The following is a 20,975-nucleotide window of genomic DNA, read 5'->3' on the forward strand; positions in this document are numbered from 1 at the left end:
ATATTTCAGGTCTTTTATTGTCTTAATACGGTTGATTTTGGCATACAGCTCATGAAAACCCAAAATTCCTATCTCACAAAATTAGCATATCATTAAAAGGGTCTCTAAACGAGCTATGAACCTAATCATCTGAATCAACGAGTTAACTCTAAACACCTGCAAAAGATTCCTGAGGCCTTTAAGACTCCCAGCCTGGTTCATCACTCAAAACCCCAATCATGGGTAAGACTGCCGACCTGACTGCTGTCCAGAAGGCCACTATTGACACCCTCAAGCAAGAGGGTAAGACACAGAAAGAAATTTCTGAACCAATAGGCTGTTCCCAGAGTGCTGTATCAAGGCACCTCAGTGGGAAGTCTGTGGGAAGGAAAAAGTGTGGCAGAAAACGCTGCACAACGAGAAGAGGTGACCGGACCCTGAGGAAGATTGTGGAGAAGGGCCGATTCCAGACTTTGGGGGACCTGCGGAAGCAGTGGACTGAGTCTGGAGTAGAAACATTCAGAGCCACCGTGTACAGGCGTGTGCCGCATTCCCCAGGTCAAGCCACTTTTGAACCAGAAACAGCGGCAGAAGCGCCTGACCTGGGCTACAGAGAAGCAGCACTGGACTGTTGCTCAGTGGTCCAAAGTACTTTTTTCGGATGAAAGCAAATTCTGCATGTCATTCGGAAATCAAGGTGCCAGAGTCTGGAGGAAGACTGGGGAGAAGGAAATGCCAAAATGCCAGAAATCCAGTGTCAAGTACCCACAGTCAGTGATGGTCTGGGGTGCCGTGTCAGCTACTGGTGTTGGTCCACTGTGTTTTATCAAGGGCAGGGTCAATGCAGCTAGCTATCAGGAGATTTTGGAGCACTTCATGCTTCCATCTGCTGAAAAGCTTTATGGAGATGAAGATTTCATTTTTCAGCACGACCTGGCACCTGCTCACAGTGCCAAAACCACTGGTAAATGGTTTACTGACCATGGTATCACTGTGCTCAATTGGCCTGCCAACTCTCCTGACCTGAACCCCATAGAGAATCTGTGGGATATTGTGAAGAGAACGTTTAGAGACTCAAGACCCAACACTCTGGATGAGCTAAAGGCCGCTATCGAAGCATCCTGGGCCTCCATAAGACCTCAGCAGTGCCACAGGCTGATTGCCTCCATGCCACGCCGCATTGAAGCAGTCATTTCTGCAAAAGGATTCCCGACCAAGTATTGAGTGCATAACTGTACATGATTATTTGAAGGTTGACGTTTTTTGTATTAAAAACACTTTTCTTTTATTGGTCGGATGAAATATGCTAATTTTGTGAGATAGGAATTTTGGGTTTTCATGAGCTGTGTGCCACAATCATCCGAATTAAGACAATAAAAGACCTGAAATATTTAAGTTAGTGTGCAATGAATCTAAAATATATGAATGTTAAATTTTCATCATGACATTATAGAAAATAATGAACTTTATCACAATATGCTAATATTTTGAGAAGGACCTGTACATTTAGAGACATATATGTTCTAGGATTTTGTTGCTGCCACTTGAAGTTGAAATGTTGTGATAAGCTAACTGTTGTCCATGTGCAATTAATTTACCCACTTGTGCAAGAAAAAGAAATAAAAATTTTACATAAATACCATCGTTAACTTAGAACTTTCTATCAGATGTTACCATAAGAGGAGACAGCAGACATAGCTAAATTACATGAACAGTTGCAAGTTCTGAAACAAGCGGGAAAAAATGTGCCCCTATCTTAAGCTTATGCGGGATGTTTCTCAAGCACTATGTTTAAGACATCAAATGGTGCATCTGATCTGGCTCTTTAACACTAGGAGAATGTGGGAGATGTTATGTGCCAAGTCATCCCGTCACCTGTGATAAACACCCCTTTTCCCTAAATACGGGGCTTGGGCTGCATCCCAGGTATCATTCATCAGTCCAACTCCATCCTGTCGGCAATTATGCTGGTATGACATGGATGCTTGAGTAATTTTCCTTGTCGTGCACTCATTGTCACAAGCCTCTGAAACCATCATCTGGTATAAGCATCAGCTGTCTAGCCTCAACACTGATTTTCCTCTATTTTCCTGAAACTGTCTTTTATCAGAGGAATTGCTGATGGGCTCTTCTTGCATTCATTCTCCGTCACTCATCAGAGATAATTAGACTCTGTGGAATCTGTGTGGACTGACAAGACAATGTATGGGCAACATTAAGCTGTCACATCAGGTTGATTGCATTATCATAGACCACTTTGGTGTTTCTGATCCTCTCTGTGACTAACATATACACCACACCCCTCATGGAATGGTGGTCCTATTTAGAGGCCCGCTTGGCAAAATGAGGATTAAAGCTGAATGTGTGGGAGGATCTTCAGCACAGAAACTGGGTGCTTTTTAAACTGAATCTAATCTCTAAAATTTTGGGGGGTTTTATTAATAAAAGGTATGTTTACTGAACTCTCCCCACTTATTGGTAGAGCTGTACATTATATCAAATCACGATTGCTACAATATCAGTGTAATATCACAATTATAAATGACTGCTTAGATGCAGTATTTGATAGGTTATTGTATTTCAAGGAAATATAACATATTTTGCCAGTTGGATAGATTTTTACTTGATATAGATTGCAGCTGACACATCTGGGACAGATGAGACTAAGATTTCAGGCGTCAGTGGATGATCTGTGGTCCTGTGGCCTGTTTGTCTTCCACGGCCTTGGGAACTTGTTAGGTTGCATGGTGTCTTGAACTCTTTGAAATAAAAGGGTATTTTGAATAAAAAGCTGGTGGTCTCTACCAGAAAACTGAAAAAGGGGCATCATTGGGTCTTTCAACAGGATCAGGATCCAAACCATATCCAAAACTGGCCAAATCAACATAGAAATGATTTACCAGACACAAAATGTACCTTCTTCCACATCTACTTCAGTCCTTAGACCTAAATCCTGTTGACAACCAGTTGTGTGGCATGAAGAGAAGAGAGCAAAAGAGAGGAGCCAGGACTCGGGATGATCTAGAGAAATTGTGTCAAAGCTCTTTTTCTCGGAACACTCTAAGTTTATTGGACGCTAAAGGAGAAGACAAAAGAAGATGGCTGTCCTGCTGATAGTTGATTTGCCAATATCTGTGGTACAGTGACTTTATAAAAACCAGGGGTCTTTTCTTCACTAAATAAATGGACCCAAAGAAATGATTAGTTTATTCTAAATGATTCAGTTTGGAATCATGCTATCTCAAACATCTTTACCAGGGATGCTAATAGGTTTGGGATATGCTAAATTCTGCTTGGCATGAACACTAATGATTGGAAAAGTAATTACAGATAGTTCTGCAACAATATCTAACATTAACGAATAAGATTTTTCAGTTTTTGTTCTACTAATGGTACTTCAAATGTTTACTTAATTTAATTATTGTGTTTTGAGGTAATTCATGGTCAACACTATACTGACTTGAATTCCAAAGAGGTTTTCCTAATAATCACAATATAATCTCCACAGTTTAAAATTCCTTCTGTTCATGCAGAGAGAAGGATGAAGGGAACTGATGAAACCTTTTGCTGACGCTGTGCCAGATGCACACAGGCATCTGTCAATGGATGGGATTATGTAGATTTATATTTAACTTCATCTACCTCTTCATACCTAAGGCCATGTGTGTAGTGGGAAGGAGGCATGTTAAACTGTGCTTATGTTCATAAACAGAATAATTTATAATTAATTTATCTCATAATTGATCAAAAATCAGTCTCATGATCTCAAATCAATCTTAAGGATGAATTTTTTACCGTTCAATGAAGCGGTCTTACAATTAAAACAAGTAAGATTTCTGTATATTTCTCAGGATTATTATTAATTTAGATTAAACTGAGTGATAATTATCATTTTAAAGACTAAGAACCATAAAAGAGAAATGGCAATCAACATTACCAAGAGTTAAATTTATTATTAATGAAACCAATGAACCCCAAACACAAACAACACATAAAAATAAAGATAATACACAATTGAAATCTCCTACTGCAGAGTGAAGGGAGGTTTTGTCACTCAGTGATGTATGTTCAAAATGTTACTGAAACTGATCTCTGTGAAACCTAAAAAAAGGGCTTTTATGACCTAATTTTGATTTTAATCTTCAAATCAATTAAAGGCATAGAAACAAGTGGATGAACCACTGCAGGGAACCCACTGGATCTCAAATATGTGGTTCTGATGTCCTATCTTTTAACTTTGCTCACCTGTGCTGGTCCTTGAACAGCTGGTTTGTTGAGGAAATGAAGATGAGTTTGTCCTGTTACATCTTTGAAGTACATTTGTCACTTTTGATTCTTAATAGTGCATGTTTATTGGGGTCGAGGATGTGAAATTAATTGTTTGGGTTCTTCAGGACAAGTTATATTACTTTTGCTATAACACATTCACATAATTGCATTTCAATGCTCTGAGTGCCCCAAGCTGTGGGATAATTGTCTGATAATTAATCAGAACATATTTTAATGCGCCAGTTTCAAGCATCCAGCATGCTACATGGGTGAATCCTCATCAATGCAGACAGCACTGTGTAGCGTGGAATAAAATAGTATTATTGGCATTGCTGCAATATTTGAGTGGCAGTTGCATTGACTCTGTCAGCTCTCACCACTCAGCTGTGGTGCTCATGTGGTGGAATTTGTCCAACAATATTTGCAGAAATGATAACAAAAGTATTAATTGATTCCTTAAATCTACACTCAAATGCTAATGTAATTATGTGAAGCTTTCATATTTCATTGTTAATCGTCTTCATTAATTAAAATTAACATTGTACGTACAATGTCTGTTGCATGATTGATGACTAGCTGCCATAAATGTTGAAACTCCCAGCAGAACATGGTAGAATTTAGGCTTGCAAAGGAGTAAAAACACAACTGAAGACGATTACAACCTGTCGCACCATTAACAAATTTGTGTGTATTTTATTATCTACTTTCCAACCCTATTTTTCAGTACCAAAATAAATTGCAGGTTGAAGACAACATGCTTTGCATTAAATAAATTTTATACTTGATTAATACTGTATATGGGATATTTCCTGGAGTGTTGGAACATGTGTGGGTATGAGCATTTGTACAGTTTTGCTTGGAAAGATAGTAGAAAAATCTAGCTTCACAACTCTCAATTTGCAGATTCTGTATGGATGAAATCCTATGTTCGGATCTTTCATGGAACTCCAGTGATTCATTGCCTGAAACAACATGGGGATGCTACTCAACAGGGTCAGAGAGACCTTCCTGAACGAAGGAGAGCATGGTTGCATGTTAATGCAAATAGTCTCTCCTAGAAAAATGGGTCATGATTGCTGAGATTGGATCTGGTTTTAATGGTCTCACCCAAGGATAGAGCTAAAAGAAGCATTTCTTAGATGATCCATGTGGTCTGCTAATGACTGCCCAAGTCACAGTAAATATACCATGTACCAAATACTGTTTAAAATTCAGGGAAAATGTGTCTATGTCAAATTGATTAAAATGTAAGGGAATTCCTCAGTGTTTCATTAAGTTAGAAAGCCTTAATGCTATAAACTCAGTGATCGCTTTAAAGCCCATAGAAAGTTTTATAGTTTAATAAAACTGGATCCAGTCTCAAAAAAGGTTTACATTGCAATTTAAAGAATGTGGGTTTTATAGTCTATTAAATGTTTTAAAGTAGAATCTGTTTGTGTCCTTAAAGAAAAAAGTACAAACACAGCATCAGCTCTGGCGTGATGAAGGATGCGTCCACTATTGTACACACAATAAAGAAGAAGCAATTCAAATGAATTTAGAAACTATGTAGCTAGTAGAAAGCTCTGGTAAACATCCAAACTTATATTGTGCCCAGTGTTCAGCTCGCTTCCAGCAAAGTGGAGCAGAATTAAAGAATGAAGTGTGGATTATGGAGCCTGACCCCTAAAAATGGTGCACTACATGCAGGGCTGAATTTCTTTCTTTTCTTTTTTGTTTTTGTCGACTGCCAGACAGATGAGATCAGGGCCTGAGAATGCCACAGAATGTGGAAATTGAAGCTGTCGATGGCCGGGCATCTTCTCAAATGAGGGGCTTAATTTGGGAGCAGGAATGCACCAGTGATTCGGTGGTGACCACAAACAGCCCTTTGGAGAAGATTGAGTCTCTCATAGCAGAATCTGATGTCAGGGAAAACAGTTTTGGAAACTTTGTGAAAGAAATTTCTCTGAGTTTTGAGAAGAGGGTCTTTACAGATTGAAAACTCTCCCTTGGGTTTCATTTTGGCTGCAGAGCTCCTGGCCGAACACCCTGAAGGATTAATTTGTTTGCCATTTAGTGATGTGTGGTCAGGCTGACAGCTTACTGGTTTTGTTTTTGCTCTGTTACAAGGCAAGCTGCTTTTAATGTATGGGTCTTCTGGGAGGTCTGACAAAGACAGCTTGCAGATATTTTATGGAAAGAACAATTCTGTGGGCTTTATAATTGCTGTCTTCAATATATTTAGATTAGGTTTTAGTATGACATATATCTTGTAGCCTACTGCTAAAAAAAGTAGAAGCAATATGTTTTTATGTCCTGTTCTCATAAAGGTAATAACTCAGCTCTAAATAGGAGTTGTAGATCATTAAATCCCAAAAGTAAGAACAAAAATGAAGTATATTGACAGATTTTCTGTGTTGTTGATATACAACCAATAATTTTAGTGACTTGAAAATCATTAAATTCAGCTTTTAATTCAGCTATTATTTTGTTGTTAGATTTTACAAGTTCTGAAAAAGCCATGTTGTGAAATAGTTGCAAACAGAATAATTTATTATGGGCACTGTTCTCTGTACTTGACTCAGTGGACATCCACGCATACTCGAGGCATACTCCGGACATTTCTGCGCAATGTTAAAGTTGTACGACTGCGTACGCGGTGGCACACAATAAACTGCTTGTTGGCAAAAAGTCTCCACATCGAACTGTTTCATATGTGACACACTGCTTCGAGCAACCGGCTGTGAGGATGCACAGCATCACTGCCACTCTCTGCGCCACACTGACGGGTGTATTACCCTTCTTTGTTCCTTGTGTGGTTTAATGGCCTTATATACCACCTTCTTTCCTTTTTGTTTTTCCAAAGCTACAAAGCAAGTTAGCGCTTCCTCCTCATCTGATGCCATGACAGACATTGTGGGAAATGTAAGAATTTGACTATGAGCATCCACGGACAGTCTGTGCGGAGTCCACGCAGCTTACAGTATGGCTGACTATGAGGGACTTGCCCCTCAAAGACCTAAAACTGGACTTGGACTAAGAAAAAATAACTTGTGGATATCTGGCTTATTCAACATTGGGTTGAAGTGGTAACAGGTCCAGAAAGTATAGACTTTAGACTTTATTGTCCCCAAGAGTCAATTCTTTTCCACAGACCAGCCCCTGGACTCCCATTACCAGAATGCAGAACAATACAGGGCACAAAATAACATTACTACCCGGAATAATCATAAAAATACTCCACATAACAATAAATGGCAGCCTCAACAGGGCCTGTTGCTTAGAACGGCTATGACTGTGGGCATCAGGCTTTTGCCAAAATAAGCCCTTCTGCACCTCAGTGTGCTGTATCTGCATCCTGAGGGCAATGGGGTGAGGTATCTGCGTATGAGTTGAGTCTGGTTTTTGACAGTATACCCAGATATCCAACTCCCCAGTGACACTCGCCTGTTTCTCAACATGGAAGTTAAGGCATTCAGATGGCAAATTAAATATGTAGTCACTTTAGTAAATTCAGGATCTGCCCCAGAATCTCCTTCAAATTGGAAGTAAAAAAACAACCCCCAGAGGTGACCTGTGTGCATCCTAATCAGATTCTTGAACAATCTCTAATTCAAGTTTAAATGGATGACTAAACTCCTCAGATTATTTCTACAGTTGAGCCCAAACACTCACAGACCATGCCTTTTAAAAACCTCTTTTTTTAAGGGGGCCTTAGCAAGGAAGCTTATGAGCAAAGTGGCTGGTGATCAAACCGTTGTTTCAGGGCTTTGACTGGGGCCAGCTTGAAAAAGCTATGGGAATGCATCTCCATGTTTAGGGAGAGGTCTGCTTCCTTGCAACTTAAACCTGCTTTAATCCTCTCAGTTAACTTGATTTACATTAGCTTCAAGTGAAAGTGAAAGACAGTAATAAGAGTTATTGTGCCGGTAATACAGGCCATTGAAACAGTCATCATCAATCATCTAGTGACAGTCAAATTCATGTGTGAAATCACCTTGTTGTGCTAAATCAGTCCTGCAGCAGCACATATGTTCTGGAGCGTGAACTTGTTGGCCTGCTATGTGTGGATGGTTGTAATCGTGCCACCCAGCTGTCTGTTATAATCCTTCTGCGAGCTGGAATGATGGAGGGCGACAGATGGCTGTATGTGGAGAGCTTTGGTTCTCCAAAACACACTTACAGTGCCGTTCATCTCTCTGGATGACACGCAGGTTCATTGCTGATAAAAGTCAGCATCGTAGCTATTTAAAAAACACTGAGCGGATCACCAGATGGGCCATTGGATCAGACTAATAAAGGGCTGCCTGAGGTTTCAGGATGGTTTCCAGTGATAAATCTGTGACACCTAAAAATGTGTTGCATAAACTACATTCCTCTAACAAGACTATGTGCAAATTGGCCACAAATATGAAGTCTTTACTATGACCCTGGCCCATTTATTTCACTAAAACTCATTTTGCATATAGGTGTAACTGTATATCTGAACTCCCCACTCGAAATCTGTTGAAATTTATGACTTTTGGATGAATCTCTCACTATGAGAGTACATGATGGATTTGGTCCATTTGTTTTTGAGCCATATCTCAGTACCAGCAAGGTAAAGGATGTGCAAAGTTTTAGTTTGTCCTGCTTTGAAACCATAACTGGACTATGAGTTCACACACTCTAATAAGCCTCCTGTCTGTGTTGCACAATACAATCAAATATTAAAAGGTGGAAGTCATCAATCATCCTCAGACACAAATACTTGTCTTTTTTTTACTTGTGAAGAACGACAAAATTGCATCAGTCAATGTCCACTCAATGGCCACTTTATTAGGTACACCTTCCTACCGCCAGATTGAACCCCCATCATGACTTTCTTGAATCTTTTTGGCATGAATTCAAAAAAGTGCCCAAAACATTCCTGAGATGTTGACATGACAGCAAACACGTCCATGATCCAAATTTCTACTTCACTGACATCCCTGACGTTCTGGTTGACGGAAAGGCTGTTGCAAAGCGGAAAGGGAGGAAGAACACAAAGAAGGAAATAATGAATGATGAAAGTTGGATACATGGTTAAGGATAAGAGAATGGGACATAATGACGTTCTGCATGGGGGATGCTCAGGCTAGCCATTATTTCCTGCAGACGCTAGATGCAGCGAAACAAACAGGGCCAGAGGGGGCCTTTTGTCATGTTGCTGATACTTTGTTTGTGTACACATGCAAAACGTATTGCTTTGTTACACCATTCATATTCTTGATTTGTATCTGCATTAATCTCTGTCCTAAAATAAACTGACAGTGACAAACCATAACAGTGTGGGATTTAAAAAACAATAAGTTAATCTAGAATTATCTGTAAATTTAAAAAAAAAGATTTTTCTTTTTTTAGATCTTTATATTGTTCATTCATATGAAGACACTGAATAATAGCAAAACAGCAATAATTAAAATGTATATTAAAATAATTAAAATTTATATTTAAGTATATTTAAAAAATGTGTACGTTTATATCAACATGAAACTAAAAACTGAGTTCGTTTTTGTACAAAAATTATTGGCTGATTCATTATTTTCAATCTGGCTGCTTCAAGACTTAATTTAATGTTTTCCTTCTGCTTCATTTGCTGAGCTGTCATTTTTGGAGTTTTTACATTGAAAACATTTCTGCTCTGCAGCTGTCTGATGAGATCTGGAAGCACTAAATCATAAATCAATTTTTATCTGCAGCTGCTGTTCTTCATTTCACTGACTTTAGGAGCATCTTTATGCTGTACTCATTGCCTGTGTTACACCAACATCACAAAGTGATCCTAAATTTATTCACACTGAATGTTTTTAAGTCTAGATATGTTTTCTTGCTTTCTTGTCAATGTAACATTTCACACAAGTGTGTTTTTTAGATAAGACACAAAGTAAATCCCATTTCACCTAAAATACAGTCAGTCATTTTCTACCGCTTATTTCATAGTGGGTTGCGGGGGAGCTGGTGCCTATCTCCAGCAGTCTACGGGCGAGAAGCAGGGTACACCCTGGATAGGTCGCCAGTCCATCGCAGGGCAACACACAAACAACCAAGCACACACTCATTCATACACCTAAGGGCAATTTAGTGTTACCAATTAACTTAACAGTCTTTGGACTGTGGGAGGAAGCCGGAGTGCCTGGAGAACCCATGCAGGTACGGGGAGAACATGCAAACTCCACGTAGAAAGACCCCTGGCCGGGAATCGAACCCAGGACCTTCTTGCTGGAAGGCGCCACCGTGCAGCCCACCTAAAATTTTCGTTATTCCTCATTTGTTGTTGAATTTTAAATATATTTTGTTCTAAAATTAAAATCTCGCAATCAAAACAATATCATTGTCAAATAACTTAACATTTGTTTAATAAATACAGTTGAAAACAGTTATATTGCATATATACAACTTTTTCTTTCACAGTTTTTTAAGGTTTTTATTTCCACACAAAGAGAGAGGATGGTGGATTCTGTTGTTTTTGGAGGGTTTAGAGTCACTATAGAGAGGTAGAGTTTTTGACTGGTCAGTGAAGCCTCCCAACAGCTCTTAGGCGAGATGTTTTTGTCCAACTAGGATGAGATCTGGAGCAAAACCCACAACAGCAGTAGAGGATGGATGGATGGATGGATGGATGGAAGGATGTCCGCATGTTGTCTACCTCAGTGCCTCTGACTAGATGCTGATCCAAACACCTGAAAAAGATGCAAGGAAAAATTTCAGCTTGTTGCATTTCTTTGGGAAAAACATGGCAGTATGTAATAGGTTCAAGTCCAGCCATGAGTCACTGTACGTCACTCACATTTGTGCAAGACTTGCTTCTGTCTGCACTGATAAAAGTGGCCATGTCGTATTTCTTTATTGCTCTGCTTTGAATAGAAAAACCTAACCCTTAACATTGCGTCATCAGCAACATCCTTTTTGGTAGTTTTTTTGTTCTCAATTATGTTTTGCAGTGAATCCGGTTCGGAAAAAAATAAAAGGTACGCAGAGTACTGTACTGATTATATAATATTCACACCTCCTGGGTCCCTGGACAAATTTTGTATCGTACTTATGACATAACATTTGTACGGGTTTTTATTATAGGGTGAATTTAAGCGTCTTATTGTTGGGGTTATCCATTTTGGTTGCACAGTTCGACATGCGCAGCTCAACAGGCGTTGCAGCTCTGACGTCACCAGGATTTATAAAACCTGCGGAAAATAAACCTTCGTTGCCATTTCCAGCGTGCCTCATAATAATTATCATTTATTAATGATAATTAACTAATTGTAATTATTAATTGCTTTGAGCCCATAATCACATGTGCATAGCTGATTTCTATTCATAAGTTATGATTTTTGGTTAAGAAATGTATTTTTAATTATAATTTTGATTTTGTGGTGTTGAAATCTTTTCAGCAAAAAACCAATTTGCATGTATAGGATGGGTAAAGAATGTTTTTTTTCAAAAAAAAAAAAAAGTACTGCAAAAAATTAATTCAGGGAGTTAAAACTGTTACGGTGTCTTGACAAATGAAGTTAATTACATATATCATGAAAAAAAAATTATAAAATATGTTGATAATATTCTGAGAAGGCTCAAAATGAAAGGACCTCCAATAGTTAAACGTGTATGCATTAAAAAAACCTTCAAAAGGTATTTAAAAATACTCCACTTTTTTAAGAACTTGTGTGCAAGTGTTGATCTTACCTCCTTCCAGGTCACCTGACTGGTGTCAGGAATATCTCCATGTCCAAACCGCTGAGATTTTCTTTCCGCAACATGCAGCCTGCTCCTTGTAAAGGCCATCAGTGGAGGGTAAAAGTCTTTGGAGCTCCTCTTCCTTTCAATTTGATACTTTTGAGGTTCTTGGTGCTGCACAAACGTGAGAATTTTATATTCAGGTGAAATGATCGGTTTCACAGCCATGGCTTTTACATAGCAGGAATAAATCCCTCACTTTGGAGCTTCTTGCTGCTACAGTTTTTGTCTGAAGTCTGCGATACAGTCAGTTGAGTGAACAAACAGTGTTGGTCCAACCCAGATCAAAGTCTTGTGTTTAATGGCAAGAACGAAGCATGTAGCACTCCTTCTCAGGTTTAAATAATATGTTGCAAGGAGGGGCGAATAGCATTATAGATTATCTTTCTGACATCCAATCAGTCCTTTGCTTTTTGAAAGTAGCCATACATGGATATGTGTCCCCATTTCCTCACACAAACCATTTACAATACCTGTTTTAGCTTTGTTTGTGGTTGCATACCTAGTTGGACATGATGAGGGCAAAATTTATTTATGAATTTTAACTGAATGGAATAAATTCTTTATTGTGCCAAATTAGTTTCTTAGATGTATCGTGACAAACATTCATTATTATAATTATTATTTTCTTTGATATTGATTTAATGGTGTTTTTGTGTTGTTAGTCGTGTTTATCATTAGGCTACTTTACATTTTAGCCTTCATATTTTCACTTCTGAGTAGGATAAGTATTTTCTTTCAAAGTACTGAATGTTAGTTACAAATATAAAATGCAATGAAGGTAACTGAAACATATACAGTGTATATAAAATGCTTTGTTTAGACAAATTATGTTTAAGGGGAGGGGCTGTACGGTGGCACTGTTCCCTTGCAGCAAGAAGGTCATGGGTTCAGATCTCAGCCTGGGGTCCTTCTGCATGGATTTTTCCTGTTAATGTGTGCGTTCTCTTTGGGCTCTCTGGCTTCCTCCCACTGGTCAAAAACATGACTGCTAGGTTAACTGGTTACTCCACATAGCCTTTAGGTATGAGTGTGTGCGAGTTGTGTGTCTCTGTGTTGCCAAATAATAGACTAGTGACCTTTCCAGGGGTGACTGGTCTTGTCTTGCTGAAGATTGGCACCAGCCCCCCCGCAATAATATCTAGCAATTTTACTGAAAAGAAACAAAGTAATTACTAGAGAAAAGTTTTCTGAACAATAGTTCAAATGTTTTCAAACTGTAATCCAATGCCAGAGGTTTTATCTCTCCAAAGCAGAAACAAATGAAAGCCTTTATGAGATATATTTCAGTCATGTTAAGTTGATACAGTTGATTTTGCTGCAGTTATTTTTAAAAAGCAGAAATAAATGCCTCATTCCCAGACTTTTTGCTGTTCCTGCTTGTGTCTGATGCTTTTAAATGGGTTGTAAAATCAAGGAACTGTGTAGCAACACTGGTCATGGAGGCCAAGGGATCAATGGTCAAAGTCTTGTGTTTATTGACTATATTGACGCAAGCATTACTCTCTTCAGGTTCGTCACACAGCTACTTGTAACATTTGTTGTTGTCATACATTGCCTTTGTGTTGACTTCTTGGAATTTTGCTTGTGTTGGTGTGGCTCTACATGACCTTATCCAGTGTTTAAACAGTTAAAAACCGAATTTATCCAGTAAAGCCAGCATATTAACTGGTGTGTAATGGAGTATTTCCAATGCCTGTTGTGTTACAACTGCCTGTTAAGCCCCGACAGTGCATTTTCAAGCTCACCTCAAAATCTCTAAAAGCTTTTTGACTTTCTTTAATTCCTGATTTTATTTTTGCACAAATGCAGCAAGCAAAACCTGGACTCACATACATCAGAGACAACATCTGTGGCATTTCTGGAGCTTGCCTGCAGTGTGAGGTGGCACCCTCCCCTCACAAATCTTTACTTTAATAACAGTAAGCATTTAGGGATTTGAGCCATTCATGTTCTCAGGAATAAAGAGAAAAATGTACAATCTCTCTGGGTTAATAACAGATTCTTTACAAACAAGGCATTGCTACTGCATGTCTTTGTGGTTAATTTTGATTTGGGACACACAATTTATGTAGTAAATATGTGTCAATGTTACAAATGTTCTCTTTCTTTGAAGGGATTATCACTCAGTTTCACAGTGTAAGCGCTGTGAAATGATCACAAGTTAATGGCTAGAAGACCAGGATGTAATCGCGCCCTGATCGCTTCCCTTTAAATCCCTTTAATTGTTAAGGGTACACCTTTCTTTGAACTTTGTAGTGACTCTACACAGGTTGGACCTCGGTCAGCAACGCTGCAGTGGGAGCACATTACAGTAAGTTACCGCTCAGCTTCTACTGACATGTCAGTTGACAAGATGTTGGACTCCACAGTGTAAACACCAACACTTAATATGTTATTTCACCATAAAATTCACTAAATATTATAAGGACTCTGAAAATGGTGTTAAAGGAAATGGTTATGCATTGTTAAAAAAGGTGCCAGGGATTACTATGAGACATTAAAACATGACTGAAACAGAGCATGAATGCAAAAGGGTGTGATGACGGTGTCATAAAGAAAGCTTTTCATCTATCAAAAACGGGCCTTTTTCCCCCAAATTCCCTCAAGGCTTCTCGCCCCTGCTTCAGATGAAAAGCAGTGGGAGTCTCAGGATTTCCCCAATTCCTCTGCATATTCACAAGGCCGACTGCATCTGGGAGTGGGGGTAGTAAATCAAGTTGAGGGAAACCTGGCAGCCAAAGCAGGGGACGTTATCTGGGTATATCTTTAAAGGGTGGCAGAGGAAGAACATTAGATAACTAAGTAATCCATCAGGAATGAGGGAATTTAGAGAAACTTGAGTTTCAGTTTTATTTTTCTCACTGAGCTCCTGAAAAGAATTAGTGAAAAGTGAAAATTGGATCCAGAAGGGTTTATTTGTTAGATTGCAAGTGTTACCTTAGGTGAAACGTCCATTACCGGTAAAGCTTACCATTATCAGTACCGAAATCCTAAAATTGCTGCGGGCTTCATGAGTAAATAAGCGAAACAGGGCCTCAAAATCATGCTGTTCCCTCATGTTGAGGGAAAATTCATTTTGTGGTGGGTTTTGCAAGATTCCTAAAATAAGAAAATTCAAAAAAATAAATGAGCTCTACTTGTTTTCTCCTCAGGTTACAATCAGACATGAACTAACATGAAAACATTAGGTGCTCTTGTGCAAATGTTGGGTCCTATTTTTTAGCAGCAGTGCAGCTGGAAATATAAGCATTTGTACTCGTGTTCCGCGGTAAATGTTGTTCATTTTTCCCAGTTTGTACCCTGACAGCGGAAACTGGCACCAGGCTACAGGCAAGCTCAATTATAATATCAGGTTGGATGTTATTTCTGTTGATTATCTGCTTTTGAAGGTCCAACTTTCCCCTCCGAGTTCACTTCCTCTCCTCCTCCCGGATGAAAAGTTTCTGTTTGAAATCCGATTCGGCTCCAAGGATAATGAATGAGCCTGTGTGCCCTGTTTAACGTCTACCCTGGCTCTTTGGGGCACTGACACACACATACACTCTCAGGGTGGCTGTAGGAGAACGTTTTCTTTTCTAGCATTTTTCATTTCAATTAGAGAGAACCAAATACTAAAAATTACAAATAAAGTGTTAAACTTTGGTTCCTACAAATTATGAAGGATGTGGTTTATTTTTAAATGAATTACTGGCCTCTAAACTACTGATCTAAAAAAAAAAACCAACACCATTAAGTAAAACAAAATAAATTACTTAATTTTAATTGGAATCAAGGCAAACATTGAATTTTACTCATGTTTAAGTATTAATAGCTGTATAGTACTGGGCTGTGCGAATGTTTTGAGTCATCTCTTGTTATTTTGAGCACATTATACACAGTGTGCCTTGAGGGTCAGATAGTGGACAGTAAATGAGTCAAAAAGCATCCAAACTCTAAAGAGAAACTGTGAACAACCTTAAAGCCTCAACCACTGTTTATCAAAACCCCTTTAAAATATTCACACAAAGTCCGGATCATTGGAAGCAAAATGTAAAGAAATTAGAGGTGGTTTAAAACATGTTAAACTGAAGCCCAGATTCAATAACAGTTTTTGGATTCTGTTTATCCTCCTGCTTTTTGAGAAATAACCAAAGCTTCTCAATGGAGTTAACATCTGTGGAGTTCTCTGGTCACTGCCCCACAGTTCAAATGTTCAGTCATGTTATTTCCACTTTAGTTTTTATGCTCCGTTAAACTGTGCCTGGATTGTTGGGAGAGGTTGTTCCTTGCAGGTATTTTGATCTCCCTCTTTATTCATGGTGGAGCTTGTTCAAAATTGTCAATAAAGGCACTTTTTTTAGATGAGCAGGAAACCCATGAATGGATTGGATATGGATACTTCACTGCTGACACTGTGATTTTCCTTGTGCATCCTACAGATTTCAGTCAATCCTTGAATGTTTCCTTCATCATTAGGTGACTTCTTTGCTGAACTTCTTGTCACTAGTCTATAGTCCAAATCTCTTCCCTTTCCTCTGCACTGTGTGTGTAGATGCACTGACACCCATTTGCTGCCAGCATTGGCCAAGCTCTGCGCTAGGTGTTTTATAAGGAACTCCTCATGGACACCATCCAGGTGTTTGCTTGACCTCCTTCTTCAGTCCAACCGTCCCTCTAACGTTCTTAATGATCTGTAAAACTTTATCTTCAGCTTTTAGCAGACGTTTCTTTATATGTGAGGCCATTTTGATGCAACGTGATAATGGCTGCATGCTTTTCTTCAGAGATTACCAGCTGGACTCTTTTACAGCGTCTCTTTCACACAAGACTATGCTGAAACAAAGTGAGCTTTTAATTTTGTGCAACTGGGAACATTACACAGGCATGTGATCCCTTTTTAAAATTTAAAGTCATTTTTGTGGTGACATGTCACCACAAAAACGGAGGTTTTAAAGAAATTTAGAAATCATTTGGCTACAACGATAGATCTAAAGGTTTTGCATGTTCTCCTGATTTTTATGAGCAAACATACTGTATGTCCTAGCGGAGAGTGTTGAGGATGTTTGACTTTGATACCAAACAGCCAGTTTGTTTTCCTTTTTTTTTTAGATTTGAAGACTTTGATAAATAGTGCATGACCTCCCAATAATATCTAACTTTTTCATATTTTTTTTAAAGAATATGGATTTAATCTCAAGAAACCGAAAAGCAGATTTGTTTATGCAGATCACTAAAAGGGTTGTGAGAACGTTTCTGAGATGGGTTATGTTCTTCTCACCCAGACCTCAATTTAGCCTTGAGCAAAGACATCTGGTCAGCAAAGCTGGTTTGAGAACAGCTCGGCACACACACACACACACACACACACACACACACACTACACACACACACACACACTACACACACTACACACAAACTAGCAGTATTTCTCCTAATGCTTGCATGCTTGACTTATATTTGCTTTATTCGGCTCGTGTTTGTGCAACATTTTCTCTTCAGCATCCATAGCAGAGAGAACAAGGTTTGCTGCTACGATGCATAATTTTATTATTTAATCAGAAATTCAGTAGTAGTTTGATAAAAAAAAAAGTTTCTTTTCATGGTTGTTTTGTTTCCCTTGGTGCATAGTTATGAGATTGTTGAATCATAGGCTGGAGAAAAACTTTCATTTTGCTTCCATCAGTGTATTTTACCATGTTCTCACAAGCATAAGGTGAATTTTCACATCGTTCCTCATTGATCTGCAGACCCTACATTCACACTGTCTACTGTGACAATGATTTGTTTTAAATAATTCAGTGTAAGACATTTTCTTCATATAAAAGGTTATGTGTGGTCCACCAGCTGTCACATTTGGTCACTCCTAACATGCCAGCACATCGCAGTTTGAGCTTTTTGCTCATATTGTGCCAATTTACATGTTGTTGGAGAAGTCTAATTCACTGCAGCTAGGAAGTGATTATTGTGGAGTTTTAGACCAGATTTAAAGTCTTATTTGAATGACAGTTTTGTGATTTGTTCCCATGGAAAGCTTTGGTCAAGTTTTTCAGCAGTTGCTTAACAACACTGTTTTTGCTTTGTGATGTGAAGAGCTGAAAGTCTGCTCCTGATCTGTTCTGGGCTGCTTTAGCACATGCCTTAGAGGCACACAGTTGACCCGCTTCATTGCAGGTTGTTTATGATCAGCGGAGAGCAGCTCAGAGCCCCTGCACTGTCAGTTTGTGCATCCTTGAGAATGTGGGGCCTGCTGTGCTGCAAATGGGCCCAATCCAAGATCCTCCCTACCCATCCATCTCTGAAGACCGGGATTTCTGTGTGTTCTGTTATCCCATTTCTTGCACTGTGAATGTCTCCAGGATCTGTAAACAGGGAACAATAAAGAGAACCTAACAAGGACACAAAAAGGTCATCCTAATTAAATGTTTTATTTAAATTTCAGAAAGTTTTTTTTCTCCAATTCACTAAACAGAAATCCTTTGAAAAAAATAACAGTTTTGGTGGTATTGTGCAAGCTCACTAATCACATGAATTAGCTAAAATTGTTTACAGTTTGACTTTTTCTTAGTTAACCATAACTTCCTCAAAAATGAATTAACTGACATTCGTTTATCTTTCTCAACTTGTAAAGCTCTATGATTTGTTTGTCTTAGTTCTGCTTGTTTAAAACGTTTTATTTATTGCTCTGACTTTAGAGCTGGGCAAGTTGAGGGGAATAGTTGTTTTTTGTAGTCATTTATTAGCATCAACACACATCTGTTTTACTTGAATGCTATGCTCTCTTTTTTTTTTCACCATTTTGAGGCGAAGTGGGATGAATGGATTATTAATTAAAAGATCCTAGAAACTCTGATTACTCATTAAAAGTAAAGCGTTAAAGATGCTCCAGCTAAAGTCATTTAATGGAGTGTATTAGCAAAGCCACTTGTGGCCACGGTGAGTTTGGTAAAATAAGTAATTTCTTAATCTGGGACATGTTCGCCACTTAATAAATGTACCCAAATAAAGGTTTATTACAAAAAAAACAAACAATGTTAGGTTGAAATTTTGCTGTTGCTTTAAAAGATTTACACACCTTTTACGAGTGGTGGGACATAATTAAAAAAAATCATAATTACAAACTTTGTGATTTATTAATCAGGATTATTTGCATTTTTTATTGAATGGTATATTTGAGATATTATTCAACATTTTTAATAAATATGCATACATGATTTGTATCATGATGCATAGTAATTTCTATCCTTTAGAGGAAACTTGAATGTTGCTTTCATGCAACCATGCAGATCCATATGCAGGTATATAGATGCCAAAGGTAAGTCAGCAGCTCCATATTTCATATTCTTCTAAATCATGAATCTATGCTGGGGAAAAAGTAAAATATTAGCATACTTTAGGGATCAGTGTTTCTGCCATGTAGTTGTATATTCAGAAGTGTTCAACCTCCCTCTCCTATCTGACAGTTCTTGGTTCTGTTTTCTAAATCATCAGATCAAGAAAGTCAAGACAATGATAAACATTTTGTGACATTTTGTGTGTTCTTAGGTCGCTGTGTGGGCTGGTGAAGGGGACGCCGTCTTTATCAGGGAATTCACTCTGATCCGAAGAGATCACCTTTCAGAAGAGCCCCTCCCTGGTGGCGGCCATAAACCAGATGATCCAGTAAGTTCACTGTTAAAAGACAGAACAAGTAACCTCGCACCTTACTGGTAAAATTCATCTGACTCTGTCAGAGTTCTTAAATTATTACTTAAAGAAATGCCAGATAAAACTAAATCAGCTCATAAATCTGTTGCTGTGTGTTTAATGTAACTCCCCACACCAGAGGAGTGAAAAATAAACAGCTAAATTTATGAAGACCTCAGTGATGAACACAAACGAATGATGATTGTGGGACTCTGGTGGAGAAGGTGTAATATGGGTTGATGCAAAACAGAGTAACATGGCAAGTAACAGGCATTACTTCTACTGCCTGTTTGCTTTGATGAGACACAAATCCTTCTCCTAAGGCATGATGTTTTATTTACTCGATGGGAACCTCACTTAACTTTTTTCAGCACTCGAATCCAAATACATTTGGATCCTGCTCTGAGTATCCAGCACAGTACTTTGTGTTGTCTAAATGTGAAAAGGGCAGAGAACATCTTTCTTTAAAAGTTCAATCATTTTCCACTGTTCTGTGAACCACTTGATGGGTTAAAATCACCAAGAAGAGCCAGGATATTATGGGTTGTTGCAGTTAAGTGGTTGTTAATGACAGCTATTAGAGTTACTTTGTAGTGATGACTAGAGGCCCAGTGTGAGGACACATATCCTTGGCCTGCCTCTGCATGTTTCATGGACTGGTGTTTATGACATCTTGCAGGGTGATTTTGCTTTGACATCTTTTCTCCTTCTTATCTTTTCATAAGATTGTGATTGATTTGTTCATCATCTTTTCTTTTCAGCCACCACCGGATTGTAAGCCAAGAAACCCAGTTTCACTGTCTTTACATGCCTAATTGCACATCAGGCAGTAACTGTCAGGGTGGTTTTTTTCCTTCTGCTTTTTTCTTGTTAAGCTTCAGGATGTACAAGAACTGAGGCGTTTCTGCTGTAGCAAGGGTGTCAGGGTTTGGATTAATTGATGTTGGGGTGTTGAGAATAGGGAGCACTTAGTGGCCATGGCAGCAGCAGAAAGGGGCAAGTGCTTCAGCTACAAACTGACTTGGCAGCTGCGTTTTAAAACAGGTGAAAAGAGCATCAACTTCACACAGTTAAATACATAATTGATTATCTTTAAAATGCTGTGTAGTCTAGCTGTTGATAAACTGAGATCATTTAGGCTACAGTGTTTTTTTTTCACCCCATCTTGTTATTATCTGAAGTAATTTCTGGACATTTTATTTCAGAACATTGAACAAGTGCATACTACTATTGCAGCATTAACAGATCTACAGTATGTCTGGCATATGAGACATGATGTTGCAGATTTCTTCCCAAAAACAAAACTATGCAAAAGTTTATATACATGT

General features: G+C 38.5%; 1 protein-coding gene and 1 long non-coding RNA gene across 4 annotated transcripts in view; one reads left to right on the forward strand and one right to left on the reverse strand.

Annotated features, from left to right (window-relative positions):
- adamtsl3 (ADAMTS-like 3) overlaps positions 1-20,975 on the forward strand; it is a 155,580-nt gene that overhangs the window by 44,074 nt on the left and 90,531 nt on the right. For all 3 annotated transcript variants that reach the window (XM_047386231.1, XM_047386230.1, XM_047386234.1), the window contains exon 2: positions 19,507-19,623. In XM_047386231.1, the coding sequence (XP_047242187.1) occupies positions 19,507-19,623 (117 nt within the window). The remainder of the gene's footprint in view (positions 1-19,506; positions 19,624-20,975) is intronic.
- Positions 10,591-12,300, reverse strand: LOC124880853. The gene is made up of 2 exons (XR_007041479.1): positions 11,932-12,300; positions 10,591-10,931 (listed from the first exon to the last, which is right to left on the reverse strand). It is a non-coding gene; the product is annotated as an uncharacterized LOC124880853 (long non-coding RNA).

The sequence above is a fragment of the Girardinichthys multiradiatus genome, chromosome 14, assembly GCF_021462225.1.
Source record: "Girardinichthys multiradiatus isolate DD_20200921_A chromosome 14, DD_fGirMul_XY1, whole genome shotgun sequence".
NCBI classification, from domain to species: domain Eukaryota; kingdom Metazoa; phylum Chordata; class Actinopteri; order Cyprinodontiformes; family Goodeidae; genus Girardinichthys; species Girardinichthys multiradiatus.